This window comes from Chlorocebus sabaeus, chromosome 16, assembly GCF_047675955.1.
Source record: "Chlorocebus sabaeus isolate Y175 chromosome 16, mChlSab1.0.hap1, whole genome shotgun sequence".
Taxonomy (NCBI): domain Eukaryota; kingdom Metazoa; phylum Chordata; class Mammalia; order Primates; family Cercopithecidae; genus Chlorocebus; species Chlorocebus sabaeus.
This window is the reverse complement of record NC_132919.1, coordinates 4657388-4682864: the sequence shown is the minus strand read 5'-3', so window position 1 is coordinate 4682864 and position 25477 is coordinate 4657388. Positions and strand designations below refer to the sequence as shown.

General features: G+C 49.5%; 2 protein-coding genes across 2 annotated transcripts; one reads left to right on the top strand and one right to left on the bottom strand.

The window, feature by feature from the left end:
• Positions 1-1253: 1253 nt before the first annotated feature.
• On the top strand, positions 1254-2401 carry VMO1 (vitelline membrane outer layer 1 homolog). Its single transcript, XM_008009951.3, has 3 exons — positions 1254-1533; positions 1638-1753; positions 2024-2401. The coding sequence occupies exons 1-3, from the start codon at positions 1342-1344 to the stop codon at positions 2319-2321; spliced, it is 606 nt and encodes a 201-aa protein (XP_008008142.1). The 5' UTR covers positions 1254-1341; the 3' UTR covers positions 2322-2401.
• Positions 2402-4389: 1988 nt separating this feature from the next.
• Positions 4390-13437, bottom strand: TM4SF5 (transmembrane 4 L six family member 5). Its single transcript, XM_008009950.3, has 5 exons — positions 12929-13437; positions 6833-6913; positions 5033-5169; positions 4633-4816; positions 4390-4556 (listed from the first exon to the last, which is right to left on the bottom strand). The coding sequence occupies exons 1-5, from the start codon at positions 13103-13105 to the stop codon at positions 4542-4544; spliced, it is 594 nt and encodes a 197-aa protein (XP_008008141.1). The 5' UTR covers positions 13106-13437; the 3' UTR covers positions 4390-4541.
• Positions 13438-25477: the final 12040 nt, after the last annotated feature.

The following is a 25477-nucleotide window of genomic DNA, read 5'->3' as shown; positions in this document are numbered from 1 at the left end:
TTAGCTAGGCGTGGGGGCGAGTGCCTATAATCCCAGCTACTCCGGAGGTTGAGGGAAGAGAGTCACTTGAACCCGGGAGGCAGAGGTTGCAGTGAGCCGAGGTGGCATCACTGCACTGCAGCCTGGGCAACAGAGTGAGACTTGGTCTCAAAACAAACAAACACACCAAAAACATACTTAGTCAGGTTTTCTTGCTTTTTGTTTTGCAAATTAGGAGTCCACCTGGTGGTCACAGGGGGAAAGGCATTCTGGGAAAGGACATAAGGATACATACAGAAAGCAATGGAAGAAACAGCATGATCTCTTCTTAGGGGTTCTTAGTCACCTGTCCCCAAACTTCTTAGAATTATTCCTGTTGGGCCGGGCACGGTGGCTCACGCCTGTAATTCCCAGCACTTTGGGAAGCCAAGGCAGGCGGATCATGAGGTCAAGAGATCGAGACCATCCTGGCCAACATGGTGAAACTCCGTCTCTACTAAAAACACAAAAATTAGTGGGGCAGGGTGATGGTGCGTGCCTGTAGTCCCAGCTACTAGAGAGGCTGAGGCAGGAGAATCGCTTGAACCCAGGAGGTGGAGGTTGCAGTGAGCCGAGATCGTGCCACTGCACTCCAGTCTGGGCAACAGAGAGACTTTGACTCAATAAAATAAAATAAAAACAAATTATTTCTGTTTGTGTGTATCTTCTTTTAAGATGGGGAGGGGTGTCCCAGATTCTCAAGGTGTTAGGGCCCTGATCTCTCAGAAGACCTGTCAGAGGAGGAGGAGACTTCTAAGCTGACAGGAAATTTCTCAGCTTCTCCAGTTCGAGGATTCTTGTCTTATCCTCACTTTGACGTCCCCTCACATCCTGGAGGTCTCTGGGTTGCCCTTGACCCATCCTGTCCCTGGTGGGACTCCTGGGAGGTCACTTCCATCCCTGGCCCTGGTCTCCACTCTGTCTCCGCTCTCCCTGCTGGAATGTTTGCCAGCTTGCTTGGCTGTAAACCTAAGGCAAGATGCTTGCCATTTTTGAGCCAGTTCCCTGTTCTACAAAAGAGGAAGGATAATTCTCAACTCCTAAAAATTGTTGTGAGGGTTAAATAAAACACTGCAAAGCACTAACCATAATTTGTAGCCTGTGGTAAATGTTCAATAGGTGATGGTTATTTCAATTCACCCTCTCTCACTGCCCCTCCTCCCCTTGCTCTGGGAGCCTCTGCCTCAGGCAGCAGGAAATAGGGTTCCGGGAGTGGTTTAGTTTTGGGTTTCACTTAATCTGGGAGGCCCTTCCGCAATCGGAGCCCTCACAGGGGCCAAACTGATATAAATCTGCTTAGGAGGCCTGATTCACAGCTGCAGGATGGAGCCAGGGAGGGGAGCCAAGCTGCTGCCGCTGCTGCTTCTGCAGGCGACGTGTTTCACATGTGCACAGGCAGATGGCTGGAACGACTACGCCGCGGTCATCCAAGTGACCAACGGGGGTCCCTGGGGCGACTGGGCCTCGCCTGAGATGTGTCCTGATGGATTCTTTGCCAGCGGGTTCTCGCTCAAGGTTGGGGCTCAGGCTTAGGTCCTGGAGAGGATGGAGATGCGTAGGACCATCCAGCCAAGGATGATAATTCGGTGACTCGCCCTTGCTCTTCTCATCATACCCAGGTGGAGCCTCCCCAAGGCATTCTTGGCGATGACACTGCACTGAATGGGATCAGGCTGCACTGCGAGCGCGGGAGCGTCCTAGGCAACACGCAAGTGGTGGAGTCCCAGTCTGGAAGGTGGGGCACAGGGGTCTAGGATCCCTTGGGGTGATGGTATGTCCCTTACCCTCTATTACATACTCCGTCGCTGCAGGCAGGCTGGCTCCTGCAGAGCTACGGGGCAGTATAGACGGGGGTGGGGAGGGGGCAAGGGATGGATGGAAGACTCCCCTTCTGTCAGGGAGCACCCAGCCCACCAGGTCAGACACAGCACTTGGCTTGGAAAGTCTCAAGGGCTTGGTGAATGGGGGCGCCGGCAGAGGCAACGCATCTCCCTTTCCCTTGCAGCTGGGGCGAATGGAGCGAGCCGCTGTGGTGTCGCGGCGGCGCCTACCTAGTGGCTTTCTCGCTTCGCGTGGAGGCACCCACGACCCTCGGTGACAACACAGCAGCGAACAACGTGCGCTTCCGCTGTTCGGACGGCGAGGAACTGCAGGGGCCTGGGCTGCGCTGGGGAGACTTTGGAGACTGGAGTGACCCTTGCCCCAAGGGCGTGTGTGGCCTGCAGACCAAGATCCAGGGACCTAGAGGCTTCAGCGATGACACTGCGCTGAACGACGTGCGCTTATTCTGCTGCCTCAATTGAACGGGGCCGCCGCCGCCGCCGCTCTCTCCCGGGCCAGGAGGCTAGTCGCACTTCCTGCTATTAAAGCTTCTCCGAATTGACTTTGGTCTCGCTTGTTTATTTCATTTCATTTCATTTCATTTCGCTGTCGCCCAGGCTGGAGTGCGGTGGCGCGATCTGCGCTCACTGCAAGCTCCGCCTCCCGGGTTCATGCCATTCCTGCCTCAGCCTCTGGAGTAGCTGGGACTACAGGCGCCCGCCACAGCGCCTGGCTATTTTTGTTTGTTTGTTTGTTTTTTGTATTTTTAGTAGAGACGGGATATCACCGTGTTAGCCAGGATGGTCTCGATCTCCTGACCTCATGATCCACCCGCCTCGGCTTCCCAAAGTGCTGGGATTACAGGCGTGAACCACGGCACCAGGCTGGTCGCGCCTGTTTAAGGGATGGGGAACTGAGTCTCCTTTTCCCCTCCTAACCTGGCATTGGGGGAGGCATACATTTGGGTTTGGTCTCAGGGGTCCATGGTAGATTGCCAAAAGTTATGGACTCGAGAAAAACGCACTTAAACACATACATTTCAGACAACTAATGGAAGTCTGGCTTGTTTTTGTTTTTGTTTTTTTTAGGAGTCTCGCTCTGTCGCTCAGGCTGGAGTGCAGTGGTATGATCTTGGCTCACTGCAATTTCCATCTCCAGGGTTCAAGCGATTCTTCTGCCTCAGCCTCCTGAGTAGCTGGGACTATAGGTACCCACCACCACGCCCAGCTCATTTTGTATTTTTAGTAGAGGTGGGGTTTCCCCATGTTGGCCAGGCTGGTCCCAAGCTCCTGACCTCTAGTGATCCACCAGCTTCAGCCTCCCAAAGCGTTGGGATTACAGGCTTGCAACATGGTGCTGGCCAGGAAGTCTGGCTTTCTGAGAGTATCTGCACACCCTGCCTCCATTAGGTGCTGAGGTTGTCTCCTTTCTGAACCGGTGACCTAAGATTAAGAAAAATCTACCAAATTATGGCCAGATGTGGTGGCTCATGGCTGTAATCTCAGCACTCTGGGAGGCTGAGGCTGGTGGACTGCTTAAACTCAGGAATTGGAGACCAGCCTGGGCAACGTGGCAAAACCTCCTCTCTACAAAAAGGACAAAAATTAGCAGGGGTATGGTGGTGTGCACCTGTAGCCCCAGCTACTCAGGAGGCAGAGGAAGGAGGATCGCTTTAGTCCAGGATGTTGAGGCTGCAATGAGCCGAGATCATGCCACTGCACTCCAGCCTGAGTGACAAAGTGAGACCTTGTCTCAAAAAAAAAAAAAAAAAAAAAAAAAAAATTCTACCAAATTAGGAGGTGACAAGGCCACAACGGCTTTACAATGCCATTTTCTAGAGTTTAAGAGATTACAGTGTCTTTTCCATAGTTGTCATTATTTTCTCCTACAAAACTGATCCCTGTTTAGGATCTTTGTCCTTGCTCTTCTCTCTGCCTATAATCCCCCAAATATCCAGATGGTTAGCAAGCCCTCCTGATCTTAGCTCAAATTTCATTTTCTCAAATTTTCCCTATCATAAAAGAGAGTCTCTTCATAAGTTAATATCAATCCCATTACCAACATGCTTTTAAAAAGTGCTTATTAGCTGCACACGGTGGCTCATGCCTGTAATCCCAATACTTTGGGAGGCAGAAGTGGGAGGATTACTTTTGCTTAGGAGTTCGAGACAACATTGCAAAACCTGGTCTCTACAAAAAAATTAGCAAGGCATGGTGGCATATGTCTATGGTCCCAGCTACTCGGGAGTCTGAGACAGGAGGATTGCTTGAGCCCAGGAGGTGGAGGATGCAGTGAGCCAAGACCATGCCACTGCTTTCCAGCCTGAGTGACAGCAAGACTCTGACTAAAAAAAAAGTGCTTATTACCTATTGAAATAATTTTTTGCTTCTTTTAAAAATTGCCTATCTTCCACCCTTGGAATGCCAAGTTCTTTGAGAGAACAAAACTTGTCTGCCTTGTTTACCATCGTTATTTCAGCGCAACCAAATAGCTCAGTATCTATTTGTTAAGAAAGTACAAGCGGGGTGCAGGCGCCCCAAAGCCCAGGTGTACCTGTAGCCTCTTGTACATTTCTTCTAACAGAAGGCACAGTCTGAGACAGGGAAGAGAGCTCAAAGCAGTTTATTCTAGCGAGCCAGGGAGTGAGAGAGCCAGGCAGGCATCCAGGAGGGAGCAGGTGTAACCGGGCGGTCAGTGGAGCCTCAGTGAGTGGCGTCCTGCGGAAAAGAGAAGGTGAGAACGCAGCCAGGACCAGGCAGGTTCCCTCTACAACTCCACCGCACGCCATTTCACCTGTTTTTTCCTGCAATCGCCACAGAAGACACCAATGGTCGCGTTCACCAGCTGGATCCCACACAGTACTATCTCCAGGCACGAGGCGGCCACCAGCAGAGAGAAGAGCGTCACATTCCAGGGGACCACGCGAGGGGGCGCCTCGCACCGATCCCACAAAGTGCCGTTGAGCAAGTAAGCGCCCCTGTGGGAGGGGTAAGATCACATGGGAGAAGGCGGAGTGCGCGTGCGCCACCCCCGCCTCCAAGAATACGTCCCAGGGGATTTGCAAAGGCCCAGGTAACCCACGTGGAGCGAGTGCTCTCGAAGGTCGAGTCCCGCCCAGGTGTCCCAGTCCACCGGGGAAGGGCGGGAGGGAAGAGGCAGAGAATGCAGGACACGAATACAGGCTAAACCTTACGCGGTGTCTTGGAAGTGGTAGTCCCACTTGCCGTTCATTAAGCATCTGGGTCCATTTCGGAGCCCGGCTCCAGACACCGAGAGGCAGTAGATGGCACCAAGCACCCCGAACGCCGAGGAGAAGACCGAGCGCAGCATCTGGATGTGGTGTGCAAGGGGCAGTAAGGCCCAGTCTCCTCACCTGTGGGTGACGACGCTCCGCGCCAGCCCCCACGCATTATTGAAATCTGCTCCAGTCAGGTTGTTAAAATGTATTTTTTAATGCCGGGCGCGGTGGCTCACGCCTGTAATCCCAGCACTTTGGGAGGCTGAGGCGGGCAGATCACCTGAGGTCGAGAGTTCAAGACCAGCCTGGCAAACACGGAGAAACCCTGTCTTTACTCAAAATACAAAAATTAACCGGGCGTGGTAGCACATGCCGGAGGCTAAGGCAGGAGAATCGCTTGAACCTGGGAGGTGGAGGTTGCAGGGAGCCGAGATCGTGCCATTGCATTCCAGCCTGGGCAGCAAGAGCGAAACTCCATCTCTAAAAACAAATGTATTTTTTATTTTATTTTATATTCGTTTATTTATTTTAGACAGAGGCTTGATCTGTCACCCAGGCTGGAGTGCAGTGGCGCGATCTTGGTTCACTGCAGCTTCTGCCTCCCTAGTTCAAGCCATTCTTGTTCTTTCAGTCTCCCAAGTAGCTAGGATTACAGGCACCTGCCACCACGCCCAGCTAATTTTTATATTTTAGTAGAGATGGGGTTTCACTGTTGGCCAGGCTGGTCTGGAACTCCTGGTCTCAGGCGATCTGCCTGCCTTGGCCTCCCAAAGTGCTGGGATTACAGGTGTGAGACATTGTGCCCAACCTTGAGTCAGGTTTAAAATACATTTCCCGTCAAACCTGGGGCTTGCAGTTAGGCTAACCCGAAAGCCAGCGGCCGCCGAGGTTCACTGGGGTTGTAGTTCTCCCCTGTCCCCCTCACCCACCTACCCCTCAGGATCATTGAGATCTGAGATTTGTGGGTGCCAGGGAGGGGTGGGGTGGAGCCTGGGAGTCTGCAGAGGAGCTTGTGTAGCTAGGAATTCCAGAGAGTGCTGCTGTGGTTATGCTAGGACAGGTGCAGAAACTGAGTCCAGATTTCTTTTCTTTTTTTTTTTTTTTTTGAGATGGAGTCTCACTCTGTTGCCCAGGTTGGAGTGCAGTGGTGTGATCTTGGCTCACTGCAACCTCCACCTCCCTTGTTCAAGCTGTTCTCCTGCCTCAGCCTCCCCAGTAGCTGGGATTACGGGCGCCCGCCACCACACCTGGCTAATTTCTGTATCTTCTTTCTTTCTTTCTTTCTTTTTTTTGAAACAGAATTTCGCTCTTGTTGCCCAGGCTGGAGTAAAATGGTGTGATATCGGCCCACCGCAACCTCTGCCTCCCGGGTTCAAGTGATTTTCCTGCCTCGGCCTCCTGAGTAGCTGGGATTACAGGTGCCTGCCACCACGCCTGGCTAATTTCTGCATCTTTTCTCTTCTTCTTCTTCTTCTTTTTTTTTTTTTTTAGATCACTGCTTACTACAGCCTTGACCTCCTGGGCTCAAGCGGCCCTCCGGCCTCAGCCTCCTGAGTAGCCAAGATTGCAGGTTCTCACCACCACACCCGGCTAATTTTTGTACTGTTAGTAGAGATAGGGGTCTTGCCTTGTTGCCTAGGCTGGTCTAGAATTTCTGGCTCAAGCCATACTCCCACCTCAGCCTGCTAAAGTGTTGGGATTACAGGCATGAGACACCACCCCTAGCCCTGAATTCCTTCTTAATTTGGATCTTACCCTGCAGCGATTTCCACAGCACCCAGCACCACAGCAGCCCTTGCCCCCTGCCCGAACAGCTGCAATTCCCGGGCACAGTACCTGTGGGACAAGAGTCATTGTTATAGTGCGTTTGCCCAGATCCTCCAGGCCTGACTTGCATCAGTGCCTACCTCCTTCAGGAAGCTTCCTGTGATGCCTTCAGCCCTTTGGACTGTAGAAGACCTTATCTCTACTTCTCCTGGAGCGCTGCTGGGCTTCACCTTACTTTATCCTTGTTTGCGTGCCTACTTTATCTCTGTCCAGATTGTGGCCTCTGCAGGGTAGGGCCCAATATCATTATTTTCCCCAATCTTGGCACATAGTAGGTGCGCTACTGAATGGCAGTCAGGGAGACCACTTCACATGCTATGAATTGATTCATCTCTCAAGGTCTCAGTTTTGCCCTGTGTAAGATAGGTCTGGAAGATCTACCTTACAGGTCTGTTCTCAGGATTGAATGGGAGAACAAACTGACTTGGTGTCAAGATTGGCTCAGAGGCCGGGCGCGGTGGTTCATGCCTGAAATCCCAGCACGCTGAGAGGCTGAGGCGGGTGGATTACCTGAGGTCGGGAGTTCGAGACCAGCCTGACCAACATGAAGAAAGCCTGTCTCTGCTAAAAATACAAAATTAGCTGGGCATGGTGGTGCATGCCTGTAATCCCAGCTACTCGGGAGGCTGAGGCAGGAGAATTGCTTGAACCCAGGAGGTGGAGATTGTGGTGAGCTGAGATTGTGCCATTGCACTCCAACCTGGGCAATAAGAGTAAAACTCTGTCTCAAAAAAAAAAAAAAAAAAGACTGGCTCAGAGTAACTCAATAGTTATAAGTTCCCTCAGCAGCAGGATGGGATAGGGTGTTGGAGTGTCTGGTGAATTGGGATTATGGTAGAGTATGGAAGAGTGCTAGTGAATGAATGGTCTAGCACTTTTGCTAGATTTAGCCCTTGGTCTGAGAGTTTCAGTTCTATTAGATCATCCCCAGCAACCTCAGAGAAACACCCGTTCTCTCCTCTTCCTATCTCATGGCAGGGCCAGGACCCTGCTGACACCTTTGCTTAGCCTCCCTGGTTAGGTCACTAACCGGAGGCTTGTGGATCCAAACACACCTAGAACTGCCTTTTGGACTTACCAATTTTGAATGATCTACTTATCTGAGGTTTTTGTTTATGTTTTTGTTTTTTTGGGAGAGGGTCTCACATTTTTGCCCAGACTGGAGTACAGTGGCATGATCACGGCTCATGAAGCCTCGACCTCCTGGGCTCAAGTGACCCTCCCACTTTAGCCTTCGAGTAGCTGGGATTACAGGCTGTACCACCATACTCAGCTAATTTTTTCTTTTCTTTTCTTTTCTTTTTTTTTTTGTGAGACGAAGTTTTGCTCTTGTTGCCCAGGCTGGAGTGCAATGGCACGATCTCGGCTCGCTGCAACCTCCGCCTCCCGTATTCAGGTGATTCTCCTGCCTCAGCCTCCCAAGTAGCTGGGATTACAGGCATGCGCCACTACACCCTGCTAACTTTGTATTTTTAGTAGAGACAGGGTTTCTCCATGTTGGTCAGGCTGGTCTCAAACTCCTGACCTCAGGTGATCAGCTTGCTTCGGCCTCCCAAAGGGCTGGGATTACAGGCATGAGCCACCGCGCCTGGCCAGACCCAGCTAATTTTTAAATTTTTGTTGAGATGGAGTCTCACTGTGTTGCCCAGGCTGGTCTTGAATGCCGGGACTCAAGCGATTCTCCTGCTTCCCCCTGCCAAAGTGCTGGGATTTTACAGGAACGAGCCACCACACCTGGCCCTATTTGAGATTTTTACTCTTTTGATTAAAGTGTTTGCTTCCCTTTGTAGTATGTGCTTCTCTGTCTCAGTCTTTGCCATCTTTCTTAGTGAAAAGAAAAGGGTCATCATCATAAATGAAGAAGAAAACACTGTGTTTAAGCCCAAATCGGCTCATATTTCTCTATTTCCATAGCCACTGGCCTAGTCCAAGCCACTGTCATCTCTCCTGGATGACTTCTGTGACCTCAGTTTGGTCTTTCTTTTCTTTTTCTTTTTTGTTTTTTTTGAGAGGGAGTCTCGCTCTGTTGCCCAGGCTGGAGTACAGTGGCACAATCTCAGCTCACTGCAAGCTCCGCCTCCTGGGTTCACATGATTCTCCTGCCTCAGCCTCCTGAGTAGCTGAGATTACAGGCACCTGCCACCATGACCGTCTAATTTTTGTATTTTTAGTAGAGACGGGGTTTCGTCATGTTGGTCAGGCTGGTTTTGAACTCCTGACCTCAGGTGATCCGCCCACCTCGGACTCCCAAATTACTGAGATTACAGGCATGAGCCACTGTGTCCAGCCCATTCTACTGTTGAAGGACATTTGGATAGTTCCCAGTTTGGTGGTTTTGCAAATAATGCTGCTATAAACATTCCTGTAGAGGTATTTAGGTACAAATACGTGTGCGTTTCTGTTGGATAAAAACGTAGCAGTAAAACTGCTGATTCTTAAGACATGCAAATATTCAGTGCTAATAGATACTGCCAGTTTTCTGTAGTTCTTATGCAGGCGTGGTGGCGGGCGCCTGTAACCCCAGCTACTTGGGAGGCTGAGGCATGAGAATCGTTTGAACCTGGGAGGCGGAGGTTGCAGTGAGCTGAGATAGCACCACTGCACTCCAGCCTGGGCAACAAGAGCAAAACTCTGTCTCAAATAAAAAAAAAAAAAGAAGCCAGACACATACCCTATGATTCCATTTGTGCAAAGTGCAAACTAAGCCAAACTAGTCTATGGGGTTAGAAGACAAAATAGTGGTTACGCTTGTTGGTGAGGTGATTCTGGGGTTTCATGTGTGGCGAGAGGCATGTCTGCGCTTCTGGTAATGATCTGTTTCTTGACCTGGGCTCAGATGTGCTCACTCTGTAAAAGTTTGTTGAGCTGTGTACTAAGGATCTGGGTACTTGTCTGTATGACTTAAACAAAAAGTTTTAAAACTTGAAAAAAAAAAAAGTGCAAAAAGTCCTTCAATAGTTTTCTGTTGTACTTATAATAAAAATTCAAAGGACTCCACTGTGGCTTTCCGGGCTGTTCCAGGCCTCGCCTCTGCCCCTCCTCGACCTCATCTCATTACACCTCACCTCACCGGCCACTGACTGATCCTCAGAAGTGTGGAACTTGTTCCCACCTTAGGCTTTGTACTTCCAGCCCCCAGTGTCTGCAACACGCACACCTTCTTCTTGTCATCTGGGTCTCGGTTCAGACATCACCTCATAGAGCCCTTCCCTGAAAATCCTATAGAAAGTGGCATCTGCTTTGCCTCAGAGCTCTTCATGCCAGCACCATTGTATTTTATTTTTATTTTTTATTTTTGAGACAGAGTTTCACTCTTGTTGCCCAGGCTGGAGTACAATGGTGTAATCTTGGTTCACTGCAACCTCCGCCTCCCAGGTTCAAGCGACTCTCCTAACTCAGCCTCCCGAGTAGCTGGGATTACAGGCATGCACCACTATGCCTGGCTAATTTTTGCATTTTTAGTAGAGATGGGGTTTCTCTATGTTGGTCAGGCTGGCCGTGAACTCCTGACCTCGTGATCCACCTGCCTCAGCCTCCCAAAGTGCTGGGATTACAGGCGTGAGCCACTGCACCTGGCCGATGGTACCTACTTCCATCTGAAATTGCCTTGCCTAGTTCTATACTTCATTCAATGACTTTTTTATTTTTTATTTTTTTGAGACAGGATCTCGCTCTGTTGCCCAGGCTGGAGTGCAGTGGAGCCTTTCATTTCTGGGCCCAAACTAGGACTACAGGCACATGCTACCATTCCGTGACTATTAATTTGGTGTCTGTTAAGTGCAAGGTGCTGGTCTAGCACTGGGTACGTAGCAGCCAACAAAGCAGGCAGTGCTTGCCCTTGTGGGACTTCCAGCCTTGCTTCCGTGAGACTGGTGGCCTCACCAAAGGGAACACAAGCTTCAGGGAGAGCAGGAACCTGTCTGTGTCCCTGTGGTATAGAGCAGTGCTTATTTATTTGTTTATTTATTTACGAGATGGAGTCTTGCTCTGTCGCCCAGGCTGGAGCGCAGTGGCGCAATCTCGGCTTACTGCAACCTCTGCCTCCCGGGTTCAGGCGATTCTCCTGCCTCAGTCTCCCGAGTTGCTGGGATTACAGGCACCTGCCACAATGCCTGGCTAATTTTTGTATATATATTTTTAGTAGAGACAGGGTTTCACCATGTTGGCCAGACTGGTGTTGAACTCCTGACCTCAGGTGATTGGCCCGCCTCCGCCTCCCAAAGTGCTGGGATTACAGGTGTGAGCCACTGCGCCCAGCCGGGTGGTGCTTCTTGAGAGTGACTCTGGGCACAGAGGTGGGAGGAAGGTAGCTGTGAATGCGTATTTGGGGAGGGCAGCCTCAGGGAGCTCCGCTGAAGCAAGCTGGTTAGATGGGGCAGAGGAGTGTGGGGAGACAGAGTGGTTTAGGTTGGAGAGGGAGCACCCTGTGACACTGGCTAAGTGTGTCAGCCTGAGAGGAGTGTGACTCTCAGAGAGAGTTGAATTTAGAGCGATGGAGTAGAGAATAGCAGCCAAGAATCCATGCACGAGGAGGGAGTAGAAGAAAAGATACCAGAGAGTAAGAGGGGATTGTTGGTTAAAGGAGAGGTATCCTCTTTCAGCAAATAGAGGTGTGACCAGCAAAAGGGACGAAGGGGAGCTCTCCCCTGGAGAACGTCATTAGCCAGCTGTCCTGAGAAGTGGGGAACTGTGCTGGGTAGATCTTTTGTCTTTATCTCACGAAGATATTAAACTAGGTTGACCATCTCAAAATTTCCCTAAATGGGTGGAGAGTTGGAAGATGGGGGTTAGTAAATTCGGGACATCTGTGTCTCCTTTTCCTCCACTTCTGACAGATCCTAGTCTTGACCAGGCGTGGTGGCTCACATCTATAATTCTAGCAGTTTGGGAGGCTGAGGCAGGAGGATCACTTGAATCCAGGAGTTTGAGACCAGTCTGGGCAACATAGGGATACTCCGTCTCTACAAAAAATTTAATCTAGGGGCAGTGGCTCACATCTGTAATCCCAGCACTTTGGGAGGCTGAGGCAGGCAGATCACCTGAAGTCAGGAGTTCAAGACCAGCCTGGCCGACGTGGCGAAACCCCGTCTCTACTGAAAATGCAAAAATTAGCTGGGTGTGGTGGCACGTGCCTGTAATCCCAGCTACTCAGGAGGCTGAGGTAGGAGAAATGCTTAAACCCAGGAGGCAGAGGTTGCAGTGAGCAGAGATGTGGCACCACTGCACTCCAGCCCGGGCGACAGAGCGAGACTCCATCTCAAAAAAGTTACCTGGGTGTGGTGATGCCCACCTGTGGTTCCAGCTACTCGGAGGCTGAGGTAGGAGGACTGCTTGGGTCCAGGAGGCTGGGGCTACAGTGAGCCACGTTCCCACCACCACACTCCAGCCCAGGCAATAGAGACCCTGTCTAAAAACAAAAACAAACAAAAAAAACCCCCACCCCGTACCCCCGGCAAATACATTCTCATCTCCCGGAAGACGACTTGGGGGCATCCTCCCTGCCATACTGATCTAGGGTCTGAGTTTACCCTCAGCAGTTGGCACAGATTGGGCTTCCAGAAATGTGGGGTGAGAGTGAAGGGACGTGGAGGCAGGGGAGGGTGACTGATCCGTGACGTCAGTCCCTGGCTCTGAGTAACTTCGCTGCGCCCCACCCTCATGCCTGTTATCATCCTGCCCTGGTGACGTCTCTGACAATCAGCTGCTCCTTCTACCTCGACCATTGTAGTGAGGTTTTCCCAGCATCGCTCAACAGTGGGGACAGGGAGGACAGGTGGGACACGCTCCCTACCCGGTAGGGGAGCTCTTTAGAGCACTGAGGCTCTCGTCCTTTCTGTTCTCAGATATTTAGCTTGGGTCCCTGGGGCTCCTCTAGGACTGACTCCAGAGGGCTCCTACCCCGCCAAGCCATTGTCATCCTCTCCCAAGGACCCGTCCTTATTCCTCTCTCCCTGTCCCTCCTGTTCAGAACCCCTTAGGTGGTACCCAGCCACCTGGCCCGGGCTCCCCTGCCAGCCTTCTCACCATCAGGCCTCCGCCGATGAAGCCGCCCATGAGCCAGACTTGCAAGCTGAGTTGGTTGGTGTTGGTCCAGGAGGTCTCCCCATTAGGCACCAGCAGGAGGGCATTGGCCACGATGCAGACCAGGGAGAGGGTGATGAGGGAGAGCCCCACGCAGCGGGCACACTTTCCCGTACACATGGTGAGGTGTTACGAAGAGCAGGCAGTGAGTGAAAGTAAGCCAGCGGTTCCCAGGTCCAGAGGAAAACAAGCGTGGAGCACGGAGCAAAGGTCGGACAGAGGCGTGGTAGAAACTGGCAGGATCAGAATGATAAGGGAGAGGGGCACAGGATATGGGCCCGGAGGAGGCATAGGTGGAGGAGCTGCAGCCCTGAGGTGAAGGGAGGATGTGGTGATGGACAAGTGGGGACTATGGACACACTACCCTGGGCTAATGCCTTCCTGTTTTTTCTGCACAGCTCCACAGCCTCTCTCTCTGTTGGTTCCATAGCTGCTTTGCAACTTAGCCAAGCCCCTTTATGTCTCTAAGTCTCGGTTGCCTCATCTGTATAAAGTGATGCCACTTGTGGCCGGGCACGGTGGCTCACATCTGTAATCCCAGCACTTTGGGAGGCTGAGGTGGGTGGATCACCTGACGTCAGGAGTTTGAGACCAGCCTGGCCAACATGGTGAAACCCTGTCGCTACTAAAAATACAAAAATTATCTGGGCATGGTGGTGGGCACCTGTAATCCCAGCTACTCAGGAGGCTGAGGCAGGAGGATCACTTGAACCTGGAAGGTGGAGGTTGCAGTGAGCTGAGATCGTGCCATTGCACTCCAGCCTGTGTGACAAGAGCAAAACTCTTTCTCAAAAATCAAATAAATAAATAAATAAATAAATAAATAAATAAATAAGTGATGCCACTTGCCTTGTGGGCTACTTGTGAGGATTAAATGGGACAACCTGAGAAGTATTCTGTAAACTAGGAAGCACAGAGCAGATGGGTGGTGGCCTCTTCATTTCTGCTAGCCCCACAGGGAGTGTTCTTCTCAGGGAGAAATTAAAGAGATGATTGTGGGCTGTTATTGTCCTTGCATGTTGTCTTCTTGGTATTTGATTATTGATGTCTTCTCCTCTTGAGACCACTACCTGTTGCTCAGGGTGGGCTCAGGACCTAGGCCTCATTGATGAGAGCGTTCTATCCCACTAGCCTCGGTGTTTGATTTAGCAACAGCCATGTGATCTGAGCCAGCTCTGTGAGAATCAGCTTCTGCCTTTTTTTGTTGGCATTTTGAGGTCAAAGAAGTTCTGTTTTTGTTGGGGTGCTGCAGTTTCCCTGATAACTTCTCTTTTACTCTGCCACCCAGGCTGGAGAGCAGTGGCGTGATCTCGGCTCACTGCAACCTCTGCCTCCCGGGTTCAAGCAATTCTCCTGCCTCAGCCTCCCAAGTAGCTGGGATTACACGCACCAGCCACCACACCCAGCTAATTTTTGTATTTTTAGTAGAGACAGGGTTTCACCATGTTGGCCAGGCTGGTCTTGAACTCCTCACCTCGAATGATCCACCCACCTTGGCCTCCCAAAGTGCTGGGATTACAAGCGTGAGCCTAGCCACCCGGTCGACTTATTTTTTTAAATTAAAACAATTTTTGTGAGACCAGGCTCTCCCTTTGTTACCCAGGCTGGTGTGTAGTGGATCATGGATACCTGCAGCCCGGACCACCTGGGCTCAAGTGATCCTCCCACCTCAGCCTCCCAAGTAGCTAGGACTATAGGTGTGTGCCACCATGCCTGATTAATGGTTTTTTTTTTCTTTTTTTTGAGACGGAGCCTCGCTCTGTAGCCCAGGCTGGAGTGCAGTGGCCGGATCTCAGCTCACTGCAAGCTCCGCCTCCCGGGCTTACGCCATTCTCCAGCCTCAGCCTCCCAAGTAGCTGGGACTAGAGGCACCCGCCACCTTGCCCGGCTAGGTTTTTTTTGTATTTTTTAGTAGAGACAGGGTTTCACCGTATTATCCAGGATGGTCTCGATCTCTTGACCTCGTGATCCTCCTGTCTCGGCCTCCCAAAGTGCTGGGATTACAGGCTTGAGCCACCGAGCCCGGCTTTTTTTTTTTTTTTTTTTTTTTTCAGATGGAGCCTTGCTCTGTTGCCTAGGCTAGAGTGCAGTGGCACGATCTCAGCTCACTGCAACTTCCACCTCCTGGGTCTCAGAAGCAAACAGGAGAGTGAAGGCCCCCACAGAATGAACCTAGTTTGAGTAGGATGTGGGGGTGCCGTGAAGAGATGAGGGTGGCCGGAAGGGCTGCAAGGCTTCAGAGGGCATGCGATGAGGCTGTCACCTGGAAAGTGTCACCAGCCAGTAGCCCCTGATGCAGCCCTTCCCAGCGGCCCACTCAGACCACTACAGAAACGTGGAAAATGGAGAAAACTTACCACTCAGAATGGAAAGCCAGCATCTCTGCTATTTATAAGACAAAGGAACTGGATTGAGAAAAATGCATAATTTACCTCTTGAATCAGAGGACGCCTGAAAAAGAAAATACTTTGAACCTCACCCAACTATTTGTCTCTGACTCATAGGCAATTATGATAACTGATACATTTGATTTTGCTTCTGTTGGCATGTTTAATGCCTTAAAAAATATTTCCATATTGCTTCTGATGTTTTCTGTCCCTTTTCTTTTTTGTTTTTTGAAGTGGAGTTTTGCTCTTGTTGCCCAGGCTGGAGTACAACGGCGCGATCATGGCTCACTGCAACCTCTGCCTCCCGGATTCAAGAGATTGTCCTGCCTCAGCCTCCCGAATAGCTGGGATTCCAGGCATGCGACACCACGCACCGGCTAATTTTGTATTTTTAGTAGAGACAGGGTTTCTCCATGTTGGCCAGGCTCGTCTCGAACTCCCAACCTCAGATGATCCCCCCGCCTCGGCCTCCCAAAGTGCTGGCATTACAGGCATGAGCCACTGTGCGCAGCCTCTGTCCCTTTTCTTTAAAGATTTTACATTCTCTCTTTTTTTTTTTTTTTTTTTTCTTTGAGATAGGGTCTCTGTCACTCAGACTAGAGTGCCATGGTAAGATAATCATGGCACTGCAGCTGTGACCTCCTGGGCTCAAGCAGTCTTCTCACTTCAGCCTCCTTAGTAGCCAGGATTACAGGCCCACACCACCACACTCAACTAATTTAAAAAATTTCTTTTTACAGATGAAGTCTTCCTATGTTGCCCAGACTGGTCTTGAACTCCTGGGCTCAAGCTCTCCTCCTACCTTGGTCTCCCAAAGTGTTGGGATTACAGGCGTGAGCTACTGTACCCAGCACTCCTTAGTTGTTGTTGTTGTTGTTTTAGACAGAGTCTCACTCTGTCGCCCAGGCTGGAGTGCAGTGGCTCAATCTCGGCTCACTGCAACCTCTGCCTCCTGGGTTCAAGCGATTCTTCTGTCTCAGCCTGCCACGTAGCTGGGATCACAGGCGCCTGCCGCCATACCTGGCTAATTTTTGTGTTTTTAGTGGAGACAGGGTTTCACCATGTTGGTGGGACTGGTCTCGAACTCCTGTCCTCTGATCCACCTACCTCAGCCTCTTAAAGTGCTGGGATTACACGTGTGAGTTAGTGCACCCAGTCCTCCTTAGTTTTAAAAGGCTTATTTTAAACCCTCGTGGTGGTTACTTTTAAGTCTTGCGAAAGTATCCTTTAACTTGTTAGTCAGCCTCTTTCTGAAACCGCCTGTCATCCCTGCAGGCTCCTTTGAGGGACAAGGTATAGATGGCTTACCTTGCTTACAGCCATAGGACCATGTGATCCTGTGATTCAAATGGAATGTTTGCGCCAGTTCTTCAATTCTCCCTGTGTCCATGCCCTTTGCTATGCCATTTTGTGGTTCCTCCCACTAGAGGTAGCATGTGCCTCCTATCATAAGGGCAAAATGGAATGTGGGCAGCAGTGACAGTCTCCCAGTTCTGAGCCTTCAGAGGCAGCGTGTGGTGACACTTGCTATCCTGTGTCACTATCATTGCCATGGAAAGGACATACCTGAGTGATCCCACTGGTAAAATGAAGGTGTAAGATACAAGGAGGCCGGGCGCGGAGGCTCACGCCTGTAATCCCAGCACTTTGGGAAGCTGAGGCGGTGGATCACGAGATCAAGAGTTCGAAACCAGCCTGGCCAACACGGAGAAACCCCATCTGTACTAAAAATACAAAAAAATTAGCTGGGTGTGGTGGCGGGCACCTGTAATCCCAGCTACTCGGGAGGCTGAGGCAGGAGAATTGTTTGAACCCATGAGGTGGAGGTTGCAGTGAGCCAAGATTGTGCCACTGCACTCCAGCCTGGGTGACAGAGGAAGACTCCATCTAGGAAAAATAAAAAGATACAAGGAAAAGGGTCACATTGGATCCCACCCTAGATCACCTGACCGCCAGCCAACTCATATGTGTGTATCAGTGAAATAAATGCATATATTTATATGACGCTAAGACTTCATCAGGGGGCGCTGGTTTGTTGCCCAGTAACAGGTTCCTGATACAGACCCCGTTATCCAGGTCAAGGCTGGTTGATTGAGGAACAAGTAGCTGACCCAAAGGCAGACATGTAGCCAGAGACCTGTGAGGTCTCTTGAGGTGAGAACTCCATCCAACAGAGATACGCTGACTGGATAATGACCAATCCACCAATCACGAATCCAATCTTCGTGATTGGGAAATGTGTCTGTGAGACAAGCTGAGAGTCATCTGAGAGTGGGGTGTTTCAAACTGAGAGTTGTGTGCAAGAAGGGAGTGAGCAAAAGCCAGAGGCAACTGAAACCAGAAATGAGCAGAAGTCACAGCAAGAGAAGTGTGTGGAGAACAGTTATGCAGAAACAGCAACAGAGGGAGAAGCAAAGGCACTGGAAAGCTCCGGTTCCTCAGGAGGTTGTGCAGAGTCACCAGAACTAACATTGAACTACCAGAGCTACTATCATAGCCCAAAGAGTAGCCCTTCCAACTGTGGACTTGAAGAGAGGATTCAGCCATTGTCCCGACAGACAGAAAACAGGGCCAAGAGCTAGCCACCTATTTGTCTACAAGTTGCTCAAGCTGATTCTGAAAGATGGTGCCTCTTTTTTTTTTTTTTGAAACAGTTTCACTCTTGTCACCCAGGCTGGAGTGCAGTGTCGAGATCTCGGCTCACCGCAACCTCCACCTCCCATAGCTCAGGCGACTCACGTAGTTGGGATTACAGGTGCCTGCCACCACGCTCAGCTAAGTTTTGTATTTTTTGTGAAGATTAAGACAGGGTTTCCCCATGTTGGCCAGGCTGATCTCGAGCTCCTGATCTCAGGTGATCCCCCCACCTCGGTCTCCCAAAGTGCTGGGATTACAGAAGTGAGCCACTGCGGCCAGCCAAATGGTGCCTGTTTTGAGGATGAATAAAGAGAAAAAAAATAGTTGTGTGGGTGGGGTGGTCCACAGGCATTCATTACATTATTTTTATACAACTCTGGATGAATGAAATAATGTTAACAATGTTAACAAAACATTATAGGGATTCTGAAAATTTTTCTCAAAACCAGGAAAGGGTACATCATCCTGAAGACTGAAAGAAAAAGAATCCTCTGGAGGAATATTTACTATAGGATTTGGAAGAGATTTCCAGGAAGACTTTTGATAATATCACTAGAATTCTCCTGGAACTAGGAACAGAATACCTTAAGAAAGAAAAGGCTGGCCGGGCGCGGTGGCTCACGCCTGTGATTCCCCCAGCACTTTGGGAGGCCGAGGCTGGCAGATCACTTGAGGTCAGGAGTTCAAGACCAGCCTGACCAACATGGGGAAACCCTGTCTCAACTAAAAACACAAAAATTAGCCGGGCATGGTGGTGTGTGCCTGTAATGCCAACTACTGGAGAGGCTCAGGCAGGAGAATCGCTTGAATCTGGGAGGTGGAGGTTGCAGTGAGCCCAGATTGCGCCACTGCACTCCAACCTGGGCAACAGGAGCGAAACTCAGTCTTAAAAAAAGAGAAGGAAGGCCGGGCGCGGTGGCTCAAGCCTGTAATCCCTGCACTTTGGGAGGCTGAGACGGGCGGATCACGAGGTCAGGAGATCGAGACCACCCTGGCTAACGTGGTGAAACCCCGTCTCTACTAACAAAAAAAAACTAGCCGGGCGAGGTGGCGGGCGCCTGTAGTCCCAGCTACTCGGGAGGCTGAGGCAGGAGAATAGCGTAAACCCGGGAGGCGGAGCTTGCAGTGAGCTGAGATCCGGCCACTGCACTCCAGCCTGGGCAACAGAGCGAGACTCCGTCTCAAAAAAAAAAAAAAAAAAAAACAAAAAGAAAAAAGGACTAAGATGAAAAGGCACTGGCATGTATTTGAGGGAGAGAAGGGAGAATTCTCTCAACATGCACAAAGAAAATTCAGTCCACTTCGGAAGCAGTGAAGAATAGTATTGAAAACGGGAAAAAGTAAATGAAGGATGCAGAGGACAAATTTGACAAAAGTCTCCAATTCAGAGGAAAAGACCAAAAAATTAGAAAACAGGACCAGCACAAAAAAAAAAAAACAGTGGAAGGAATGAAGATACATGTTGGGAGAGAATAGAAATTTCGAGTAAAGAAACTGGCTGCTCCTGGCCAGGCACAGAGGCTCATGCCTGTAATCCCAGCACTTTGGGAGGCCAAGGTGGGCGGATTGCCTAAGGTCAGGAGTTTGAGACCAGTCTGGCCAACATGGCGAAACCCCGTCTTCACAAAAAATACAAAAATTAAGAGTGTGATGGCAGGCACCTTAATCCCAGCTACTCAGGAGGCTGAGGCAGGAGAATCGCTAGAACCCGGGAGGTGGAGGTTGCAGTGAACCGAGATCATGCCATTGCACTCCAGTATGGGCAACAGAGCAAGACTCCATCTCAAAAAAAAAAAAAAAAAAAAAAAAAAAAAAAAAAAAAGGGGCCAGGCATGGTGGCTTACGCCTGTAATTCCCAGCACTTTGGGAGGCTGAGGTGGGCAGATCACCTGAAGTCAGGAGTTCGAGACCAGCCTGACCAACATGGGGAAACCACGTCCCTACTGAAAATGCAAAAATTATCCAGGCATGGTGGAACATGCCTGTAATCCCAACTACTCGAGAGGCTCAGGCAGGAGAATTGCTTGAATCCGCGAGGTGGAGGTTGCAGTGAGCCAAGATCGCACCATTGCACTCCAGCCTGGGTGACAGAGTGAGACTCTGTCTCGAAAAAAAAAAAAAAAATTTCAAGAAACTGGCTGCTCCTGAGAACAAGAATAGACCTGGTGGAAGTGACACCACAGTTAAAACATCTGCACTAGGAGGAGATGTCACTGAACGCAGATAGATCCACTCAGGTCAGTGGGTTGAAAGTTATACCGCATCGCAGGTAAAATGTTAAAAGTCAGCTGACCATAGATTCATCCTGAACAAATATTTGAATGAAAGGATACATATAGGCAGAATTTAAAAGGCTACTTAGAAAGAAACAAAGGTTGGTGTGGCCAGAGTCTTCACTGAAATACTGAACGTCAGAAGACAAAGGAGTAAGGTAGCTGTGTCAACCAAAAAAGTTAGAACTATCGTATACACGTCTAAGCTGCATTTTGTATGTTAAGGGCAGCACAACTGCATTTCTGAGAATGTTTCGATTTCAAAATAACACGGTGGCTCTTTTTTTTTTTTTTTTTTTTTTTAAGAGAAATTATCTTGACTCACCAAGAGATGAAGTAAAAACCCCAAAATGGGGAAGTCTTGATGTAAGTCTAAATAATTTTCATATAGCTGGTTACAAAACTAGATGTACATTTTGGAAAAAAAAAATTTTCTTCTCTTTAATTTTGAGTCAAAGTCTTGCTGTGTCACGCAGGCTGGAGTGCAGTGGCGTCATCTTGACTCTCTGCAACCTCAGCCTCCTGAACTCAAGCGATTCTCCTGCCTTAGCCTCCCAAGTAGCTGGGATTACAAGCGTGGGCCACCATGCCTGGCTAATTTTTATATCTTTAGTAGAGATGAAGTTTTACCATGTTGGCCAGGGTGGTCTTGAACTCCTGACCTCAAGTGATCCACCTGTCTCGGTCTCCCAAAGTGCTGGGATTACAGCTATGAGCCACCATAACCTGGCCAGAGCCACTGTGCCCAGCCTCATTTTTTTTTAAAGACAGTGTCTCACTCTGTTGTCCAGACTGGTGTGCAGTGGCATGATCTTAGCTCGCTTCAACCTCTATCTACTAGGCTCAAGTGATCATCCTGCCTCAGCCTGCCAATTAACCGGGACTACAGATGTTCACCACCCACCATGCTTGTCTAATCTTTTTTTTTTTTTTTTGAGATGGAGTTTCACTCTTGTTGCCCAGGCTAGAGTACAATGGTGCGATCTCGGCTCACCACAACCTCTGCCTCCCGGGTTCAAGCAATTCTCCTGCCTCAGCCTCCCTAGTAGCTGGTATTACAGGCATGTGCCACCACGCCCAGCTAATTTTTGTATTTTTAGTAGAGACGGAGTTTCTCCATGTTGGTCAGACTGGTCTCAAACTCTCGAGCTCAGGTGATCCACCCACCTCGGCCTCCCAAAGTGCTGGGATTACAGGCGTGAACCACCGTGCCTGGCCATCTTTTTGTATTTTTTGTGGAAACAGGTTTTCATCTTGTTACCCAGGCTGGCCTTGAACTCCTGGGCTCAAGAAATCTGCACACATAGGCTTCCCAAAGTGTTGGGATTACAGGCATGAGCCACTGCACCCAGCCCCATAAAAATTTCTTTTAAAGGGCAAATGTATAACGTAAATTCTAAAAATGATATTAATACTATTGAATGTCATTGTTGCTTGCCATACTTTGGGTCCATTGTAAGGAACTATACCAGGTAACAGAAAACCCAACTCTACTGCAACAAAAAGGGAATTTATTGGTTCAAGCAATCAAAACACCCAGTAGGACTAACTTCGGGTGCAGTTTGGTCCAGAAGTTCAGGATGTCATCAGTGTTCTTGTTTTATTTCTCTGTTATTCTCTCTGCTGTTCCTTTTTTGGCTTTCACTTCCTCCTTAAGTGGGATCCTCCTCCTGACCGTAGTATTAGCTGCAGCAGTGCCAGACCTTATGTCTTTACACCCTACCACCAGGAGGAAGAGAATCTCCTCCCATAGCTTTCCCTGAGGAGAGAAGATGCTTCTTTCCCATGTACCCCTGAAAATTTCTCCTTGGTGCAGATTGGGTTCTATGTCTGTCCCTTACACAGATCACTGTGGCCAGAGGGTAGAACATGCTGTATTAGTCCATTCTCACGCTGCTAATAAAGACATACCCGAGACTGGGTACTTTCTAAGGGAAAGAGGTTTAGTTGACTCACAGTTTAGCATGGCTGGGGAGGCCTCAGGAAACTTACAGTCATGGTGGCAGGGGAAGAAAACATGTCCTTCTTCACATGGGGGCATTCCAGCACAGGGGGTGTTGTCAATTCCATCTAAGCCACCAGGCTGGGAAATTAAGAGCACTTTCAGGAAGGAGGAAAGACAGAATGAATGATGGGGAGGCATCCAACAAATATTCTCTCCAGGGAATCTGTCTAAACTCTGTGTCTCCATACTCACTGCTGAGTAGCACACGCTTGACCTAGTATGTGACAGAGATAGTGAGTTAGTCCCATTCTTCTGTTTTTATTGTAGTAGTAGACTTTGTAGTCTGCTGCTAAAGGCACATGGCTGCTCAGCTAAAGACTATATTTTTGGCCAAGCACGGTGGCTCATGCATGTAATCCCAGCACTTTGGGAGGCTGAGGCGGATGGATCACCTGAAGTCAGGAGTTTGAGACCAGCCTGGCCAACATAGTGAAACACTGTCTCTACTAAATTTCAAAAATTAGCCAGGCGTCTGTAATCCCAGCACTTTGGGAGGCCAAGGCAGGTGGATCACCTGAGGTCAGGAGTTTGAAACCAGCCTGACCAATATGGAGAAACCCCATCTCTACTAAAAATACAAAAGTAGCCGGCCGTAGTCTACTAAAAATACAAAAGTAGCCAGCTGTAGTGGTGCATGCCTGTAATCCCAGCTCCTTAGGAGGCTGAGGCAGGAGAATCACTTGAACCTGGGAGGCGGAGGTTGCAGTGAGCCGAGATTGAGCCACTACACTCCAGCCTGGATGACAGAGCAAGACCCTGTGACAAAAACAACAACAACAACAAAACAAAAACAAAAACAAAAAAACCCCCTATTTTTTCTAACTTCTTTTGCAGCTGTAGCCATGCGTTGTCACATAGTTATAGCTTATGGGAAGGGGTGTAAATAATTTGATCAACATTGTTTTTTTGTGTGTGAGAATGCTGCTACTTGATCTTACCTTACTGCAGTGTTGGTTTTAAGGAATAATGCAGATGTTTTCTGTAAGTTCTATGAGATCCCCCCAACACAGTATTTATTTTAATTCATTTATAATTTCAGCTTTTATTTTAGATTTGGGGGTACATGTGCAGGATTGTCATAAGGGTATATTGTGTGATGCTAAGGTTTAGGAACATGATTAATCCTGTCACCCAGGTACTGAGCATAGAACCCAGTTGCTTTTTTGTTTTTTTTTGTGTTTTTGAGACAGCGTCTCACTTTGTCACCCATGCTGGAGTGCAGTGGCACGATCCCAGCTCACTGCAACCTCGGCCTCCTGGGTTCAAGTGATTCTCCTGCCTCAGCCTCCCGAGTAGCTGAGATTACAGGCGCATGCCACCACACCTGACTAATTTTGGTATTTTTAGTAGAGATGGGGTTTCACCATGTTGACTAGGCTGGTCTCGAACTCCTGACCTCAGGTGATCCACCCACCTCTGCCTCCCATGATTATAGGCATGAGCCACAGCACCTGGCCAGAACCCAGTAGTTTCTTCAACCCTTTCCCCACTCTCTCCCTCCCGCTCTGGAGTCCCCAGTTCCCCAGTGTCTATTGTTTACATCCTTATGTCCATGTGCACCCAATGTTTAGCTCCCACTTGTGAGAACATGCAATATTTGATTTTCTGTTCCTGTGTTAATTTGCTTAGAATAATGGCCTTCAGCTGTATAGTCCATGTTCATATATAGGAACACTCAGTATTGTCAAGATGTCAGTTCTGGCCGGGTGCGGTGGCTCACGCCTGTAATCCCAGCATTTTGGGAGGCAGAGGCGGGCAGATCACGAGGTCAGGAGATTGAGACCATCCTGGCTAACACGGTGAAACCCCGTCTCTACTAAAAAAAAATACTTCATTAAAATTAAAAACTTCTACTGGGCATGGTGCCTAACGCCTGTAATCCCAACACTTTGGGAGGCCAAGGCAGAGGGATCGCTTGAGCCCAGGAGTTCAAGACCAGCCTTGGCAAAATAGTGAGACCCTGTGTCTACAAAAAATTTTAAAAATTAGCCAGGTGGGGACTGTGGGCTTCTGGTCTCAGCTACTTGGGAAGCTGGGGTGGGAGGATGACTTGAGCCTGGGAGGTTGAGGCTGCAGTGAGCTGTGATTGTACCACTGCACTACACCACGGGCGACAAAGCAGACCTTGTCTCAAAAATAAATAGATTAGGCCGGGCGCAGTGGCTCAAGCCTGTAATCCCAGCACTTTGGGAGGCCGAGACGGGTGGATCACGAGGTCAGGAGATCGAGACCATCCTGGCTAACACGATGAAACCCCGTCTCTACTAAAAAATACAAAAAACTAGCCGGGCGATGTGGCGGACGCCTGTAGTCCCAGCTACTCGGGAGGCTGAGGCGGGAGAATGGTGTGAACCCGGGAGGCGGAGCTTGCAGTGAGCTGAGATCCGGCCACTGCACTCCAGCCTGGGCGACAGAGCGAGACTCCGTCTCAAAAAAAAAAATAAAAAAATAAATAAATAAATAAATAAATAAATAAATAGATTAAAAACTTCTTCTCTGTGAAGACACTATCAAGAGAATGAGAAGACAAGCCACAGAGTGCGAGAAAATATTTGCAAAAGAGAAACCGGCTAAAGAACTGTTATCCAAAACATACAAGTAAGTTTTTTGTTTTTTGTTTTTTGTTTTTTTTTTTTTTTTTTTTTGAGACGGAGTCTTGCTCTGTAGCCCGGGCTGGACTGCAGTGGCCGGATCTCAGCTCACTGCAAGCTCCGCCCCCCGGGTTTACGCCATTCTCCTGCCTCAGCCTCCGGAGTAGCTGGGACTACAGGCGCCCGCCACCTCGCCCGGCTAGTTTTTTGTATTTTTAGTAGAGACGGGGTTTCACCGTGTTAGCCAGGATGGTCTCGATCTCCTGACCTCGTGATCCGCCCGTCTCGGCCTCCCAAAGTGCTGGGATTACAGGCTTGAGCCACCGCGCCCGGCCAGTTTTTTTTTTTTGAGATGGAGTCTTGCTCTGTCGCCCAGGCTGGAGTGCATTGGTGCGATCTCGGTTCACTGCAACCTCCGCCTCCCGGGTTCAAGAGATTCTCCTGTCTCAGCCTCCCAAGTAGCTGGGATTATAGGCACCCACTACCATGCCCAGCTAATTTTTTGTATTTTTAGTAAAGATGAGGTTTCTCCATGTTGGTCAGGCTGGTCTCCAACTCCCAAACTCAGGTGATCCACCTGCCTCTGCCTCCCAAAGTGC

What these genes read in the sequence shown, in the direction of transcription:
- TM4SF5 (XM_008009950.3), bottom strand. Translation starts at nt 13,105, where the DNA reads ATGTGTACGGGAAAGTGTGCCCGCTGCGTGGGGCTCTCCCTCATCACC. An exon ending in TCATCGGCGGAGGCCTGATG is followed by an intron (nt 6,914 to 12,928) that starts GTGAGAAGGCTG and finishes CTTGTCCCACAG; the next exon opens with GTACTGTGCCCGGGAATTGC. An exon ending in GCTGTGGAAATCGCTGCAGG is followed by an intron (nt 5,170 to 6,832) that starts GTAAGATCCAAA and finishes CACCACATCCAG; the next exon opens with ATGCTGCGCTCGGTCTTCTC.
- VMO1 (XM_008009951.3), top strand. Translation starts at nt 1,342, where the DNA reads ATGGAGCCAGGGAGGGGAGCCAAGCTGCTGCCGCTGCTGCTTCTGCAG. An exon ending in CCAGCGGGTTCTCGCTCAAG is followed by an intron (nt 1,534 to 1,637) that starts GTTGGGGCTCAG and finishes CATCATACCCAG; the next exon opens with GTGGAGCCTCCCCAAGGCAT. An exon ending in GTGGAGTCCCAGTCTGGAAG is followed by an intron (nt 1,754 to 2,023) that starts GTGGGGCACAGG and finishes TTTCCCTTGCAG; the next exon opens with CTGGGGCGAATGGAGCGAGC.